Source organism: Seriola dumerili, unplaced genomic scaffold (assembly GCF_002260705.1).
Source record: "Seriola dumerili isolate Sdu_G_001 unplaced genomic scaffold, Sdu_1.0 BDQW01000733.1, whole genome shotgun sequence".
Classification (NCBI taxonomy): domain Eukaryota; kingdom Metazoa; phylum Chordata; class Actinopteri; order Carangiformes; family Carangidae; genus Seriola; species Seriola dumerili.
In genome coordinates, this window is record NW_019174988.1 from 143,075 (window position 1) to 158,026 (window position 14,952).

Here is a 14,952-nt window from a genome sequence, read left to right on the forward strand (position 1 = left end):
TTCAAAATCAGATGTGTGTTTTTTTTTTTTTTTCACATTAACATTACACAACCTGAAGCTTCACTGGTTCATGCCATATCTTTGGTGTTTCGTCCAGCTTTTAATGGCTGGTGCCATGACAGGTTGCAAGACGTGAACTGTATTTACAAACCTGAGTTTAACTGATTGGGCTTCATACGTATCTGGAAGAAAGCAATAGGATGTGTTTGGCAGCAAGGTTGTAACTTCTGAAAGAGCTTTAGTGTTACTGGATCTAATGTTGAATTTGCAGTTGTATGTTATGGGGTTACACGCACATCCTCTATAACAACTAGACAAAACCTTCTCCACTGCAAACCCTGTGCTTGCCACAATCCCAGTTTTCTATCACAGTGAATGAAAGGACATAAACATGGTGATTGCCTAGTCAACTGTCACTTTGTATCACCAAGTAAATGAAAGAATGTAAACACAGTATTTTAGGGAATATGATTAAAGCACAATATGGCCTGATAAAGTACGATACATCCAACTGGTGATGCAGCTGAAATCGGATGCTGATATGTTAATAAAAACCTACAATATAGGTATCTAAGGTGGGACTGCCCTGAAGAGGTGTGTCACCTACCGCTTGACCTGACGTAATTTTCCCGCATTTCTCCTCTAGCGCATGGACATGGACAGGCGCCGGGAGGACGCCAGAAACCCAAAGCGCAAGCCGCGTCTAATGGAGGAGGACGAGCTGCCTTCTTGGATCATCAAAGACGACGCTGAGGTGGAGCGGCTCACGTACGAAGAGGAGGAGGAGAAGATGTTCGGCCGAGGATCACGCTGCCGTCGGGACGTGGACTACAGCGACACTCTGACTGAGAAACAGTGGCTACGGGTAAAGTCTGAGCATAATGTTGTGACCTGACTGAAGAAAGTTTTTTGTACCTGCAGAAGATCAATATAAACAATGGAACTATTTACAGTGTAAAACAACTACATCATTTTTATGAACTAAGCAAATTATTTTCCATTGTTAGCAAACTATAATTGGATGCCAATTTCATTTTATTTTATTTTATTTTACATTTTTTTGGCGTGATGCTAATGGACCACAGTCCTCCACACCAAATATCCTGTGACACATTTCCCTGGAGAGACAGCTCAGACCCGACATCCATTTTATCGACTGTGGCTCAGGTGTTTCAGGGAAAACAAGAATAGAACAAAGAAAGAAGGAAAAGGCGGAGGAAACTGTGTGTTGGAAGAGTTGGTTTGGTTCAGAGAAGCTATATGTAAAAATAGAAGAAAAACTTTTCCTTTTTTACTTATTTATTTAATAGGGACAGTGCAATTTAACACGGTCCCAATACAGAGCATGAAAGCGATGAGTTGCACAGAGAGTTTACTACTGCTATTTTTCAACTCTTGTCCCTAGTTAGGCTTTTTGAGCTACAGTGTCATTAAAATAGTCAGTATTCATTATAATAAAAACCACAATACACAAGGGATATGAAAGTAAAATACTATACTGAAATATACATTGAGTAATGTACAGTCTTAAAAGAGACAACAACAACAACAAAACAAGCAGACAAACAGTCAAACAATTAACAATACATTACAGTTAGCAAGGAATGGGTAGAGGTCTGTTTTGCTCTCAGCTTTTGTTGTTGTAAAAGATTTATCTAAATCTTTTTTCAGTAAAAAAAAAAACAGCTTGCATAAAGTCTAATATGAATTTTATATGAACTGTACCAGCCCTTGTGACTAAAACCAAAATAAGCAGCTTTCTTGTTCTTGTGTAATTCTTAGAAAAAGAAATTTAAAAATGCAAATGATCCTGTAAAACAACTGTATTGGTTTTGGTCTTTTGTCAAAAGATGTGATAAAACATTAGGATTTGCAGTCACTATTTTACAGGCGTACATAAAATGAAAACAAAAAGAAATCATGTAAAACAAAACCAAACAATCGTGTTCTACAGCATAAAATGATGATGAGTGAAAACTTCATCCGGAGACTTAAGAGCAGATCTACAGAAGATTGACATCTAGATATAAAAATACTAAAGTCGAGTGAAAATACTCTCCGCTGTCATGTCATTTATTCTTCTGTTGCCTTGAGCTCTGCAAACCTGATGACAGAGATGGTCTGTGAAAATTGCACATTGATTGACAATGATCTCACAATTACCCCTCACCTGTGGACAAGTCGAAGTCATTGTAGGATTAACCTTGTCTCCGCTCCGGCTCCTTTCACATTCCAGGCCATTGAGGATGGAAACCTGGAGGAGATGGAGGAGGAGATCCGGCTCAAAAAGCGAAAACGCAAGCGACGTCAGGACAAGGACTCGTCGAGCAGAGACGACGGAAGCAGCAAGGCCAAGAAGCGACGTGGGCGTCCGCCAGCTGAGAAACTCTCCCCCAACCCCCCCAGACTCACCAAGCAAATGAACACCATCATCGACACAGTGATCAACTACAGAGATGGGTAAGGAGAGTAACTCAGACTATGCGTATGGTTATGTCAGTTTTCTGTTCTGCAGAGTTAAGTGTTGTTTGTGAAACGACCTGTGCAGCTGCATTGTTCTCATCCACACTCGATGCTGTTTTTGAAGGAATTTTTCTAATGTCTCTATTTCTACCATGAATGTACCTGCTATTCTGGTTAATTTCTTCATTTTTAATCCATTTTACAGAGATTTGATTCACTTGGTTTTTTCACTTTTCAACCCGTCAGCTAGGCATGGGCGATATCCAAAATGTAATGTGGTGATACAGTCCAGGCCAAATATCACAATATATGATGATATCCCTTTTAATAATATAACTATATTGATGTATTTTATGTTTCTGCTGTTTTTTTTAAATTTTATAATACATCATTGTATATAATATTATATTTTTATGTGTCAGGAACAACAACTTTCAGCAACTCGGCAACCGTGCAAAATAGAAAAATTGCAAAAAAATCTAAAATAATTTTTTTTTAAAAATGGATAAAAATACATTTAAATAGAAATTATTTTTCTAATATTATGAAAAATATTGCACATGGTGGGAAATATTGCGATATTTGATATTATCGAATATCAGCCCAAGCCTACGTGAACCACACCAGACCTACTGAAATTAATAAAAAACAAAAAAACAAAAAACATGCTGCTCTTCAGAGGTCTGAAACCATTTGGTCCACTTCATGTATGTCAGTGACAGTAGTCTAAATCAGCAGAACCACAAACTGCAGCCTTCTCAAATGACCAATGTTGAATCGCATTAAAAACTGAGCCCTATAACCTGAATGACAGTAGGTTTTACAGGTACCTGTTGCATTAGACAGAATCAGATTTAGACATGTGTACCTACTAAAACCGAGTTTATTTCTGATCTCATCTCCCTCATGATAAATCAACAACCACCAACTGGTGTGGAAGGACAAATCTCCGGTTGTGCTGAAATTTTCACACAGCATCACAGTATTTGACAGACCTTGACAAAGACTCATTTGTTTTTGAAAATATTCCGCTGGAAGCTTTCCTCTTTGCTCTTTCCTCTTTCTGCTTTCCGCCCATCAGCTGTGCTCCTCAGTCGCCCATCTGACTCAACAGATGCATTTCAATATTAAGCAATTTAGCTGTCTGTACCCACGGGATGATGGCTCACGCTTGACACATGTAACTGCAGCCTCACACGGCAGCACTGATCATGTGCAGACGTTCATGGAGGACTATAAATATTACTGTTGTGCTGGTGACAAGCTTCTCTCACTACACGGCCAGTTGATATGAGGCCTGCGAAAGTTGTAATGTGGCACCTCAAACCTGCATATAACACTATATATAAAAGGATTTTTAGTTTTTATGAAATCTGAGCAGGACGTCCTGTAGAAGCAGTTCTATATTCTTTTTATAAATACAGCCATCAAATGCCGTAAATATAAATACTTAAACTTTTCAACAAGATTCAGCCCAGTTTTAACAGGGAGACGTCTCCTCTGGATTTTCTGTCAACAACAAACTGAGAAAAAAAAATTAAATCAATTTTACTTTCACAAATCTCATGTTTACCTTATTAGCAGCATGAACACTTTCCATTCATACAGTATTATCTGTTTCTTGTTTGTTGTTGTTTCTTCTGATTATGATGGATCATGGAGTGGAGGTCGGACAGAAGCGGCACATTCATTTTATTTTCTCACAAAGCCTGTCTCATAGCAGTTACAGATAAGAGCTTTTGAAAGTGAAAGTAGCTCTATAGCGACACCACTGGCTGATTTACATGTTAGAGTAGTTTGGTTTGATCGCAGTTAACTGGTGATGGTATTCTGTGAATGTGGAAGTTACTACTGTCTCAAAAACACTGGTGTGAAACTGGTTGTACTCCGCAAGAGATGGGCAGAGTGGCCCGCTGTGTAGGCAGGTTGTTTGGTCTTTAGCAGTCCCTGGTTGCTTCTCTGTCGACATGCTGCTCAGAATGAGATTGAAAAATGATTTAATGGCGGTTTATTAAAGTAAAATTGATTTCATGCAGCAGAGGTTTACTGTTGCAGCAGCTGATAACAACAGAGCCCTGCAGCCAGAGAGGACGTGATGCTCTCTGTTAACTGTGAACTAACGCAGATTTTAAACTTAATTTTAATGGTATTTGATGCGGAGGGGCCTAAAAAGTAAAATCCTTTACATACATTACAGTGTTAATACACAAGTTTCCAAGTGAGGTGCTACCACAATGATATTTCTCTTTCTACCCAAATGTTTCTATTGTGGCTCTGCTCTCTTTAGGACCCATTCTGTCCTCGTTATCATACATTTGTACAAAAATATACTTCTGACTAAGGCTGAACGATGTGCATAAAAAATCATATCGTGATATGAGTCAGCGTTTTAGTGGAAATGGTCATTTGTGAATTTGATTTTCACTGAAAAGAATAAGAATAAAAACAATGATGATTTGATTTTTTTGCTGGGATCTGTACCAAACCAGCGTATTGCCTCACGTCTGGAGAATATGATTTATAGGCCGGGGCATCTCTGCAGCACCACAATGCTTCATTCATAATGATATGTTGTCACACATATTCACCTTTTTCAAAAACTTGCGGCTTCTGTGATTTGGATATTGCACCTGGCCGAACTGTGACTCCGATAATGTTTTTGATTAATTGCTGAGCCCCGCGTCTGAGTTCAGAACAGAACCTCTGTTTGTGAGACTGGTGCAAATAGGCCAGACTTGATTATCCAGTGGAAAGTAGAGATTTCTCCGTGGTCAGCAGAATAAATAAAACCGACATGAAGTCATGTCTTAGGAACAGAACAGAGAGATAAACATCCCTGTATTCCTTCAGTCCAACACTTATGAGAGTTAGTATATGAGTGTATTTGTGTGTCTGTGTCTGTGTCTGTCAGTCAGTGTGTGTGTGTGTGTGTGTGTGTGTGTGTGTGTGTGTGGTCTATTTTGTTGTGTCTGAGTTTTTCTTCTGTCTTGTGTTGTCTGTTATATACACCCGTGCATGGAGGAACATGTGCATTCGTGTTCCCTCTATTCAAATATGTGCTGGCTGAGAACCATGCCAGGAAACTGCTACCTGCCTTTCCAGCAGTCAGATTCTTTCCTCTTCCAGTTGATGGCTTTTCTTCCCAGAGCATCTCAATCATCGCTCTGGCGCTCCTCTCACTGAGCTTGACTGGGGAGAGTTTGGAGTTTCCACCCCAAGATTTTGGATACATAGGTTGCACTGCTGTCTCCGCATAAAACAAACTATACCTCCAAACTGCATGACGCAAATGTGAGAGCAACTTAAATCTAATTTGGAGCATCTTGGAATTGAATAAACTCTTATCTCTTCAGTGGAGTCAGGCAACAGTCGAGGCTCCGTGTCCTGTAACTGTGACGACGTCTCTATTAAACATGGCAACAGAGATCATTGAGATTTCAAACACAGGATGCCACACACTGACATTGGTTTGAAATGAGGCATTGTTTTACCTTGTTACTATCACAAACCAGTGGGATAAAAACCCTAGTTTAAAGCCTTCGGGATCACATTTCCCTTAATTCCAGTGTCTTTCACAGAAGTCAACAACTGGGTCTGTTCCCAGAGGTCCCTGCTGTCATGGCGCTGGACTGAAAGGCATCACAGATGAAAAAACCCATTTTGAACAGACCATCCACCTTTTGTGGTTTCAGCACAGTTTACACAGTGGATCTAAGATCGCGGCACATTCACAGCCAAGAGGCACCGCCAGTGTGGTGATTGCACGATGTCCAAGTCATCTGAGCGCAGCAGCCTTGAAATCAGGCTGAACTTCTCTGCTGCTGCAGGTTCAGTGTTTAGGTGGTGGTCTCTGCGCAAGGCTTGTGTTTGGCTTTTATTTATTTAAAGCTGAATCTAGTTATTTATTATTTAAGATATCATGAAACAGGTAAAATCTGGAAATGGAATCTGAATCTGGTAATTAACAGAATATAAAAAACGGTTCAAACAAGGTCGTTAAATTTTTGTTTCCTTTAACTCAGGAAATCTGATGTTTTATCAGCAGCTCCTTTGCCTTTTCCCTGATTTTTCTCTTAATATTTCTGGTTGTCAAAAAGGTTCTTTCTGACGGGTGGTTGTTAATTCATAAGTCTTATTGACTTCTTGCCATTTAAAGCCGCTGTTTAGAATTTGAAACTTTCCAGTGATGGTCATATCATAAAGGGATCATAACAGACAGCAATGAGCACCACAAACCATTCACTTTATATATTGCATGAACAAGACACTGAACCCCAGGTGCTCCCAGCTGTTAGGTAATGTCCTTACCATACATACCAACTACCATACTACCATCTGAGTGTGTGTGTACGTGTGTGTGTGTATATATATATATAAGGTAAATTTGTTGTCAACTTATACTTTTGAAACAGCTGTATCTCATTATTTGCCATTGAAAAAGCTCATGTTTCACATTAAAACCATAAAAGTTGACCTTATACTGAAGTTTAGTAAATTAACTCTGTTTAATTCTTTCAGTTATTGTAGATTCAAGTGGAGGCAGCCTGTATTTTACATTTATAACCCCATAATTTGAATATTTTAATCATTAATATAAGATTCCAAACACCAAACGGTTTGAAAAAACTTGACACAAAAGACTTTCTTGATTGTCAAATGGGAGTTTCAATTGACGATCTGCCAGTCGACAGGTTGGAATATAAATTTAATTATAATGCTGAATTATTTTATGTTCATTTCCAGGTCAGGGAGACAACTGAGCGAGGTCTTTGTCCAACTACCGTCCAGGAAGGAGCTCCCAGAATATTATGAGCTGATCAGAAAACCTGTGGATTTCAAAAAGATCAAGGTATGAAGAATATGATAATCCAGAAATGAATAGAGATGGAGATTTGGAACAGAAATATGAATCTGAAAGTTTAATGGTATTGTAATTGCAGCACAGTATATACTAATATATACTATACAGTAGTTACAATAAATTGAATTATTAATTTATTTGGTTTAGGACAAGCAAAGTGTTTAGAGCTGTGCAGTCATTTGGTGACAACATGGACGCCTTAAACCTCAGATGAGTGTGAATCAAGCTGTTGCTCCATGCTGCTTTCTTTCTGTCAACAGGAGCGTGTGAGAAATCATAAATACAGGAGCGTGGGAGACCTGGAGAAGGACGTGATGCTGCTCTGTCACAACGCCCAGACCTTCAACCTGGAGGGATCCCAGGTCAGAAACCCAGCTGTGTGGAATTGACTTTTTCTGATTTACTTTGTCTAATTAATTTTAAATTTTTCATGTGGTGTTGAACCATGTGTGATGGAGAACCAGAGGTCTGCAGGTTCCCAGTCTCAAATTGTGCTGAAACACTTAACTGCTGTGTCAATAATTTAGAAGAATCAAGGAAAAGGTTCTCCGAGTAGCATGAGGCTGATGTTCCCTTGGGAACCTTGAGGTCTAATCCTGCTTTGGTTCCAGCGCTGGTTAATCTACGCTCAGCGGCGGATCTCGCAGCATTTTCACCCTCCAGCGTTCACATTATGTGGAACAGCAAGGCTGCGTATGCTGTGCCCGGCCTAAAACGTTTGCACATCACTGTCTATATGAGGAGAAGTAGGGCGCTCAGACAAAAGGACCAGTTCTTTGTATCGTATGCTTAAACCATCATCAAAGAGACTCTCACTGGATGATGGAAGCTGTGACGTCAGCCTCCTTTGTTACTGCAACATTTTACAGGCTGGACGTCTTCACGCCTGCCTCATGCTGTCCTGAAGGTGGACTCATCCTCATACTTAGATGTAAGTGGGCAGGCGGTTCGTCCTTGAGTTCAGCAACTCAGGTCGCCATTTAGTGTCTTTGCCTAACCTTGGTTCTCTGAGTAGCATGAGTGTGATGCGTCAGCCATATATAAAGAGGCAGAATGCGATGACTGCCAACCACTCAGAGCTAGGAGTAATGAAATACATGATGCGGTGAATACACAGGGGGCTCGTCTCATCATCGAAACGGATGCTGTGAAAGAAACTCCAAACATTCTTCACTCCCACCTTCTCTAATGTGAAAATCTGCTGCTTTTGTAAGTTTCATATCACTGCAAATTCAATCTATTTAGGTTTCAGACTGTCGGTTGGACAAATCAATAAGGATCATCCTGGGATTCTGGGACTGTGTTGCAGGCATTTTTCACTATTGTCTGGTGTTTTATAGAATAAACAATCAATTGGTTAATTAAAAAAGAAAATGATTTGAACCCCGACTTGCTTGTTCCAAAATCCATTACACATGCCCTTTATCCACCATCTTTAATCCATTCTCTATCGATGAATGTTTAATGTTTTCTATTTAATGTCTTTACCCACACCCCCCCCTTGTGTTCAGCAGGCTCTTCTGCCATTTCCTGTTGGAGGAGCCGTTTATATCTGGTCTTGTCGTTTTATCCCTGCAGATATACGAGGACTCCATTGTCCTCCAGTCTGTGTTCAAGAGTGCCAGGCAGAAGATTGCCAAGGACGAAGTGAGTGAAGATGACAGCGATGAGGATGATGACGATGATGACGATGAGTCAGAGGCAGAGGGTAAGATGTACTGTTTTTTTAGGACATGCATGCAAAAACAACACACACACACACACACACACAGTGAATACTGTTCTGGTAGGAAATTCACTTTGCCACCATCTCACCTGGAGCAGAGGGAAAAATAATGTTAAAAATAAAAGACCATGTTCAACTGGCCTCCCACAGCAGCAGAAGACTGGTCGAAAGCTCCAGAAAAAGCTTATAAGTAGACTTTGAGTTAAGAAGGATTCATTTTATTCCTGAAATCATTCAGTAACATTATCTCACATGTAAACACAATCTTTTTCTAAGTCTTGAAAATACAATTGATCTGTTTTTATGCATCAGTTGCAAAAACAGTAAAATGTAGTAAAAATAAACATTTACAAAAGAAAACAAGTAAAAACATTCATGTTTAAACATCCTATTTTCAGCAATTGATATTAGGGCTGCAACTAATTATTTTCAGTATTGATTACTCTCCTGGTTGTTTTCACAAGTAACTGATTGATGGTCAAAGGACAAAGTTATATTTTAATTCATACAGTGGCTTCAGACGGTTTCCAGATCCCTTCAGTTTTTGAACATTTGATTGTGCTGTAGATTTAATTTGGATTTGGATACAACTGTCATTTTTGCCCACCAATCATCTTCACTCAGTAACCCAAAATGACAATGTGAAAAGCAGCAGCAGGGACAGGGAGACCGGTCAGAATTGAGGGGAAAATGAAGGCCCCAAATACAATAAAACCTGCTCCAGAGAGCAGGCGACCTGAGAATGAGACGACAATTCACCTTTCAGCTCGAAAGGGACCTGAAACACACAGCCAAGAAAACGCTGGAGTGGCTTCGGGACGAGTCTCCAAGCTTTAACCCCCTAGAACATCTGTGGAGACTGTGAATGGCAGTTCACTAACGCTTCCCATCGAGTCTGATGGAGCTTGAGAGGAACTGCCAGGAAGAACGGGATTAACTGCCCAAATCCAGCTTTTAAAAGATGCCCAAGGAGCTTCTACAAAGTTCTGAATTAAGGGGTCTGTCTACTTTCTGAAGCCACTGTGTTTTATTTTATGATTCCACATGTAATCAACATGTGGTCTGAGCCCAGACGTGGGTGGAAACTTAATGATGAGTGTAATTTATGTTTTCTGACTCAGAAAACGATGAAAGCAGTTATGTAAGACTTTGTTTTAGTTGAACTTTACAGTTACGCCTGTTTTCCCCTTGTGCTTCACTCAGCCAAGTCGGTGCGGGTTAAGATCAAGCTGAGTAAGGAGGCGCGAAGCCATGACAAAGGCAAGAAGAGGCAAAGCCGAGGGAAGGCCAAGCCGGTGGTCAGCGACGACGACAGCGACGAGGACCAGGACGATAATGTAGGTCATTCCACTTCACGGCGTTTTACTGTGTCATTACTGCATCTTTCAACAAAAATTACGCAGTGATCCTTTACTCAGAAAAAGGCTAATACCTGACTGTCAGGCAAACAAAGTGAACTTATATGGGCGTGGCTCTGACATAACTGACACTATGAAATAATTGTAATAACATTCGCTGCCACAGCTTAGGAAAGCTCAGTCACAGTTAATCCCCTGTGGAACATGGTGCTGTTGGCAATCTCTCTCAAGCACGGTGGATTTAAATCCAGCTCGTCACGATTCAGTCCCCCCTGGTTTCCTTCCTCACACCTGAGATACCTTGTGCTGTTAAATTGTCTGTGGAGGAAGAAAAAAAACCAGAAAACATTACTATATTGGGTCATCTACTGTGAAACACGAAGACTGGGCTTGCTGAGTATTTTGGAGATGGATGGATATCGGTGTCAGGGGGAAGTGAAGGATCAAAGCACATTTCACATGGGTTCAAAATGTGGTCAAGTAAATGTCAGTGAGCCGCAGAGCAAAACCTGTAAAGGTAAAAAAACTGTAGCGAGCTCATCCAGGGGCTTAAGACATGAAAACCTCCAAGAGGAGGCTTCAGCAGGTGGAGCGTCGAGTGAATGATAAGACCCAAACTTTAAACAAAATTCCCCTTGAACTAGGAATCGATGTAATGACTGGGGTGAGTCCAAGTTAGATGTAAACAGGAGAATTATGGACTGAGCATCTACCCTAATTAATTAGTCTTTGTTTTCATGCCATTAAATATTCCATTATGCATCTGCTCCTTCTGGCAGGATTGTATTTCTCTGTATTACCCCGCCTCTATTATGTTTATCCTACTCAGTTTAATTGTACCAACAGTGACACATCATCTAATTTGCTGCCAGTATACAATAAACCAGCACAGAGGAATTAAATTGAAGCCATGACAACCACCAATAACGTACCCATCTTCACTATGACAAATACCTCCCCCTCCCCCCTCGCTCTGCTTCTCCTGTAGGTCATGTAAGTCACCTGACCGCACTAATACTTTTCTCTCTGTTCCATCTTTACCTCAGTGGATGCTTTATTCATGTGACCTGCAGATTCAATGCCACAGAGCAGCAAGGCACAGAACGAATGATGTCGCTTGTCACTTACTGACGCTGCTGATCTCCATCAAACAGATGACACTATCACATTTTGAGACTAAAACGACACAGTTCACACTTAATAAAGCAGGAAGATTCTTTTAGCCAAGGTGACATTTTATTAATTCAGGTGTGACTGTGACAGCCTGTCTCCACATCCAGATTAATTTGAACATAAAACTTTGAAATCAACTTCCAAAAATTCAGCAGTTGTACTATATCATCATAAACAACAAAACCCATGACTCCTGATTGACAGTTCATGGTGATAACGCAGCAATAATCGCTAGAAGGCATCAACAAAGCCAGAGACGAGGAAAACAAGCAAACAGCTGTTAACGATGTAGGACTTTGAATAAATAAATTGATTTTGCGAATGTTTTATGTGGAAGGAAATGCACAAAATGTTTATTTTAGACCTTAAGGATAAACACTGTCTTGATGAGAGACACTGAATGTAACTTCTGTTTGTTTACAAGCCGTGTCCACAGAGCTTCTTTAATTTAACTTGACAACTGGAAAGCTCCTTTTCCACAGCTGCACATCCATCTTCATTAGCTGCTTTAAGAACAGAGAATGTAAATGTGCTCACAAAGTACGCAGCTGAACCAGTACAACCTTTATTTAATCAGAAAGTTTGACCGATATTAGAGCTGAAACTAATGTAGTAATAGTAAAAGGTTTCCACTAGAATTTCCCAAAACCCAAGACAATGCGTTTAACCTTCTTGTTTTATATTAGCAACAAAATACTCAGTTTACGATCAGATATGAGGAAGAAAAGTGACAAACTGTCATGTTTAATGTTTGAATTTTTGCTTTGAAAATGAATATGATTAATTTAAATCAATTATCTAAATAGCTGCTGATTAATTTTCTCTTGAATAACAGACTAATTGTTGTAATCATTAAAAGTGATTAAGATCTCTTTTGAAATTAAATGGTAAAAATTTCCTCAGTGCAATGAGAAGTTTTGTTGTTTATTCCATTTATATGATGCAAAGCGCTCGATTCAGTCCTTGCACGTTCAGTGTTTAGTCGTGATTTATCACGAGTTAGTTTTCAAACTGAGTTTGATGAAGAGTCGTTTAAAGTTTGAGAAGAGAAGTGACACACGGAGGCAGCTTCAGGAGAACTTTATAAATAAAATTGGTAACGTGTGGTTCTCTTCTTTTTGCCAATGAGGACCAGATAAGTTGATATTTATCTCCCACGATGAAACACAAAGCACAGTGATGAGTTGCATCAAGCTGTTTTTAAAAGAGATGTGGATCTCAGTTATGGAGTTAGTTACTTGATGTGGAAGAAAACAGGCTGACAAGAAGGATACTTATTTAACAAATTATTGGCTTTCGGTCCAAAGACGTGTGGCCACTGTTTGCATTTTTTAAAATAACAAACAGCTCAACATGTTCAGAGGAGATGCGTTTGCTCAGTGGAGAGCAGTGGGCTGAACACGCACGGACTTAACCAAAATCAAAGATCTGTGTCCAGCTGAGATCTGAGGCTGGTTGCACAAAACACTTTAAGTGAAGATTTTCTTTTAAGCCTGAGTTATCTGAGATATTCGTTTCCTTAGAATTAAATGAGTTGCACAAAACACTTCCCTAAAATGTTCACATAAGTATTTAAGTCAGTTAAATTGTTGTACAAAAGTCCTTAGAGACCAAAGCTCACTGTAGTGAAGTTCCCATCAAAACAACAGGAGGATGACCAGATTCCCAAAAGTGAGAACAGGTATCACAAGCTAATGCCAGTAAACAAACCGTCTCCATGGAAACAGTAGAAATATACAGCTGTAAAATCTCTTTCACTGCTGTAAGAATTACCTTTAATTTAGAGATTCTGTGTGACACCTTTAGTTACCCCCCTCAGCTAAGGAGAAATGAAACCTTAAGTGTCGTACTTCAGTAGAAAACAACCGGCCCCTGGTATTTTACCACTTGATGTTGAAACTGGGAGTTTGTTAATCTGGAGGAAGAAAAGTGGATCTGTCTGACTGGTTTAGGAAATTAGTTTCATGCTGATTTCTGTGTGGTTTAGTAAGAAAAAAACTGGATACTGACATTGTAAATATAGATTTTGCACAAAGACTGAGTGAGCTGATCACATATGACACATTTAAATTTACCAAGTACTTGGAGAGAAGCCTGGGAGAAGAGGAAAATACCCTTTTTTAGGGGGGGGTATTTTGGACTTTAGGACTTTCTTTCGATGTAACCATGGTATTTCCAAGAATACATAAGTACCTTTTAATCTTTTTTTGCTCTTCTTTAGTGATAGTATATCACTAAAATGCGTGTTTGGTAAAGTAGCAGCATCTTGTAATCCCATGTGGGATGGGACAGATTTGACATGACAGAAATAAGAATAACATTAAACTTGAAAGTGGATGAGCAGCACGAGAGTAGAGGATAGCTCCACATTACATAACATTTACTGTGCAGACGTTTATTTGCACACAGAGTTACGAGGCCCTGTAGCAAACACCTTTTGTGTTGCAGTTGATGCTCACACTGTTTATGGTCATTCAGTATACAGAGTTCATCGCTGTAGGCGCCGTAGTCCCAGCGTGTCATCCTCGTCCCATCTGCCTTTTGATACTGTGAGTCACGCACTCCTGATGTAATGATATCCTTGACTTTTCTGTCATGAGATGGCGTTTACTTTGAGTGTCTTCCCGTCCCAAAACAGAAAAGGTCATTGAAGCTTGTATAAAAACACGCAGACAGTGTGATGAATATAGTATCATGTCCAATACAGGTGCCAGGGTTAAAGACAGCACCGGTGCTGTGAAAGCATCTCTCTTTAGACATGTTTCATAATTATAGGATGTTTGCAATACATTTATACATTTACTACTTGAATACTAATCTGTGTGTAGAAAAATAAGGGTGATAAAACCTGCACTAACACATCAGCACATTTCAGGGCTGTAAGTTATTATTGCTAATTGTGTTAAGTTATAAATAGCAGCAGTCGAGCAGAAGCTGACTTGTTGATGTTTTTGAGGCGCCTGTCTGGTGGTTAGAGCAGGAGTGTTGGGCGATAGCTGCGAGCTTTGTCCTTCCTGCCAGTTGAAGTTGTCCTGATCGACTCTCTCAGCCGGACTCGACAAGGTCAGGAGTTTTTTTTTTCCTCCTTCTTTTGAATTATTTATTTGGGCTCCAACGTGACAGTTTGGGGAAAGTGCGGCCATCTTGTCTGACAATTCAGGTTGGTCAGTAGCTGCTTTACTTCACACCCATCTAAATTCTTAATCATTACTTTATTATGACCTGAATTAATGACTGTTTATATCTGATTTCACCCGTTGGTATCTCCACTGCAACACCAAGCAGGTCAGCATCATACATGATCAGGGTGTACTCTGCTTCATTTTATCTTCCCCACAGTGTTGACAGTCTTTTTAATCACTTCGTAATAC

At 39.8% G+C, this 14,952-nt stretch overlaps 1 protein-coding gene across 3 annotated transcripts in view; it reads left to right on the top strand.

The window, feature by feature from the left end:
* The window catches only part of LOC111236843 (probable global transcription activator SNF2L2), a 52,860-nt gene that overhangs the window by 35,521 nt on the left and 2,387 nt on the right, over positions 1-14,952 (top strand). For all 3 annotated transcript variants that reach the window (XM_022765713.1, XM_022765715.1, XM_022765714.1), the window contains 6 exons: positions 647-865; positions 2,237-2,460; positions 7,207-7,312; positions 7,585-7,686; positions 8,903-9,032; positions 10,254-10,387. In XM_022765713.1, coding sequence (XP_022621434.1) covers positions 647-865; positions 2,237-2,460; positions 7,207-7,312; positions 7,585-7,686; positions 8,903-9,032; positions 10,254-10,387 — 915 coding nt within the window. The remainder of the gene's footprint in view (positions 1-646; positions 866-2,236; positions 2,461-7,206; positions 7,313-7,584; positions 7,687-8,902; positions 9,033-10,253; positions 10,388-14,952) is intronic.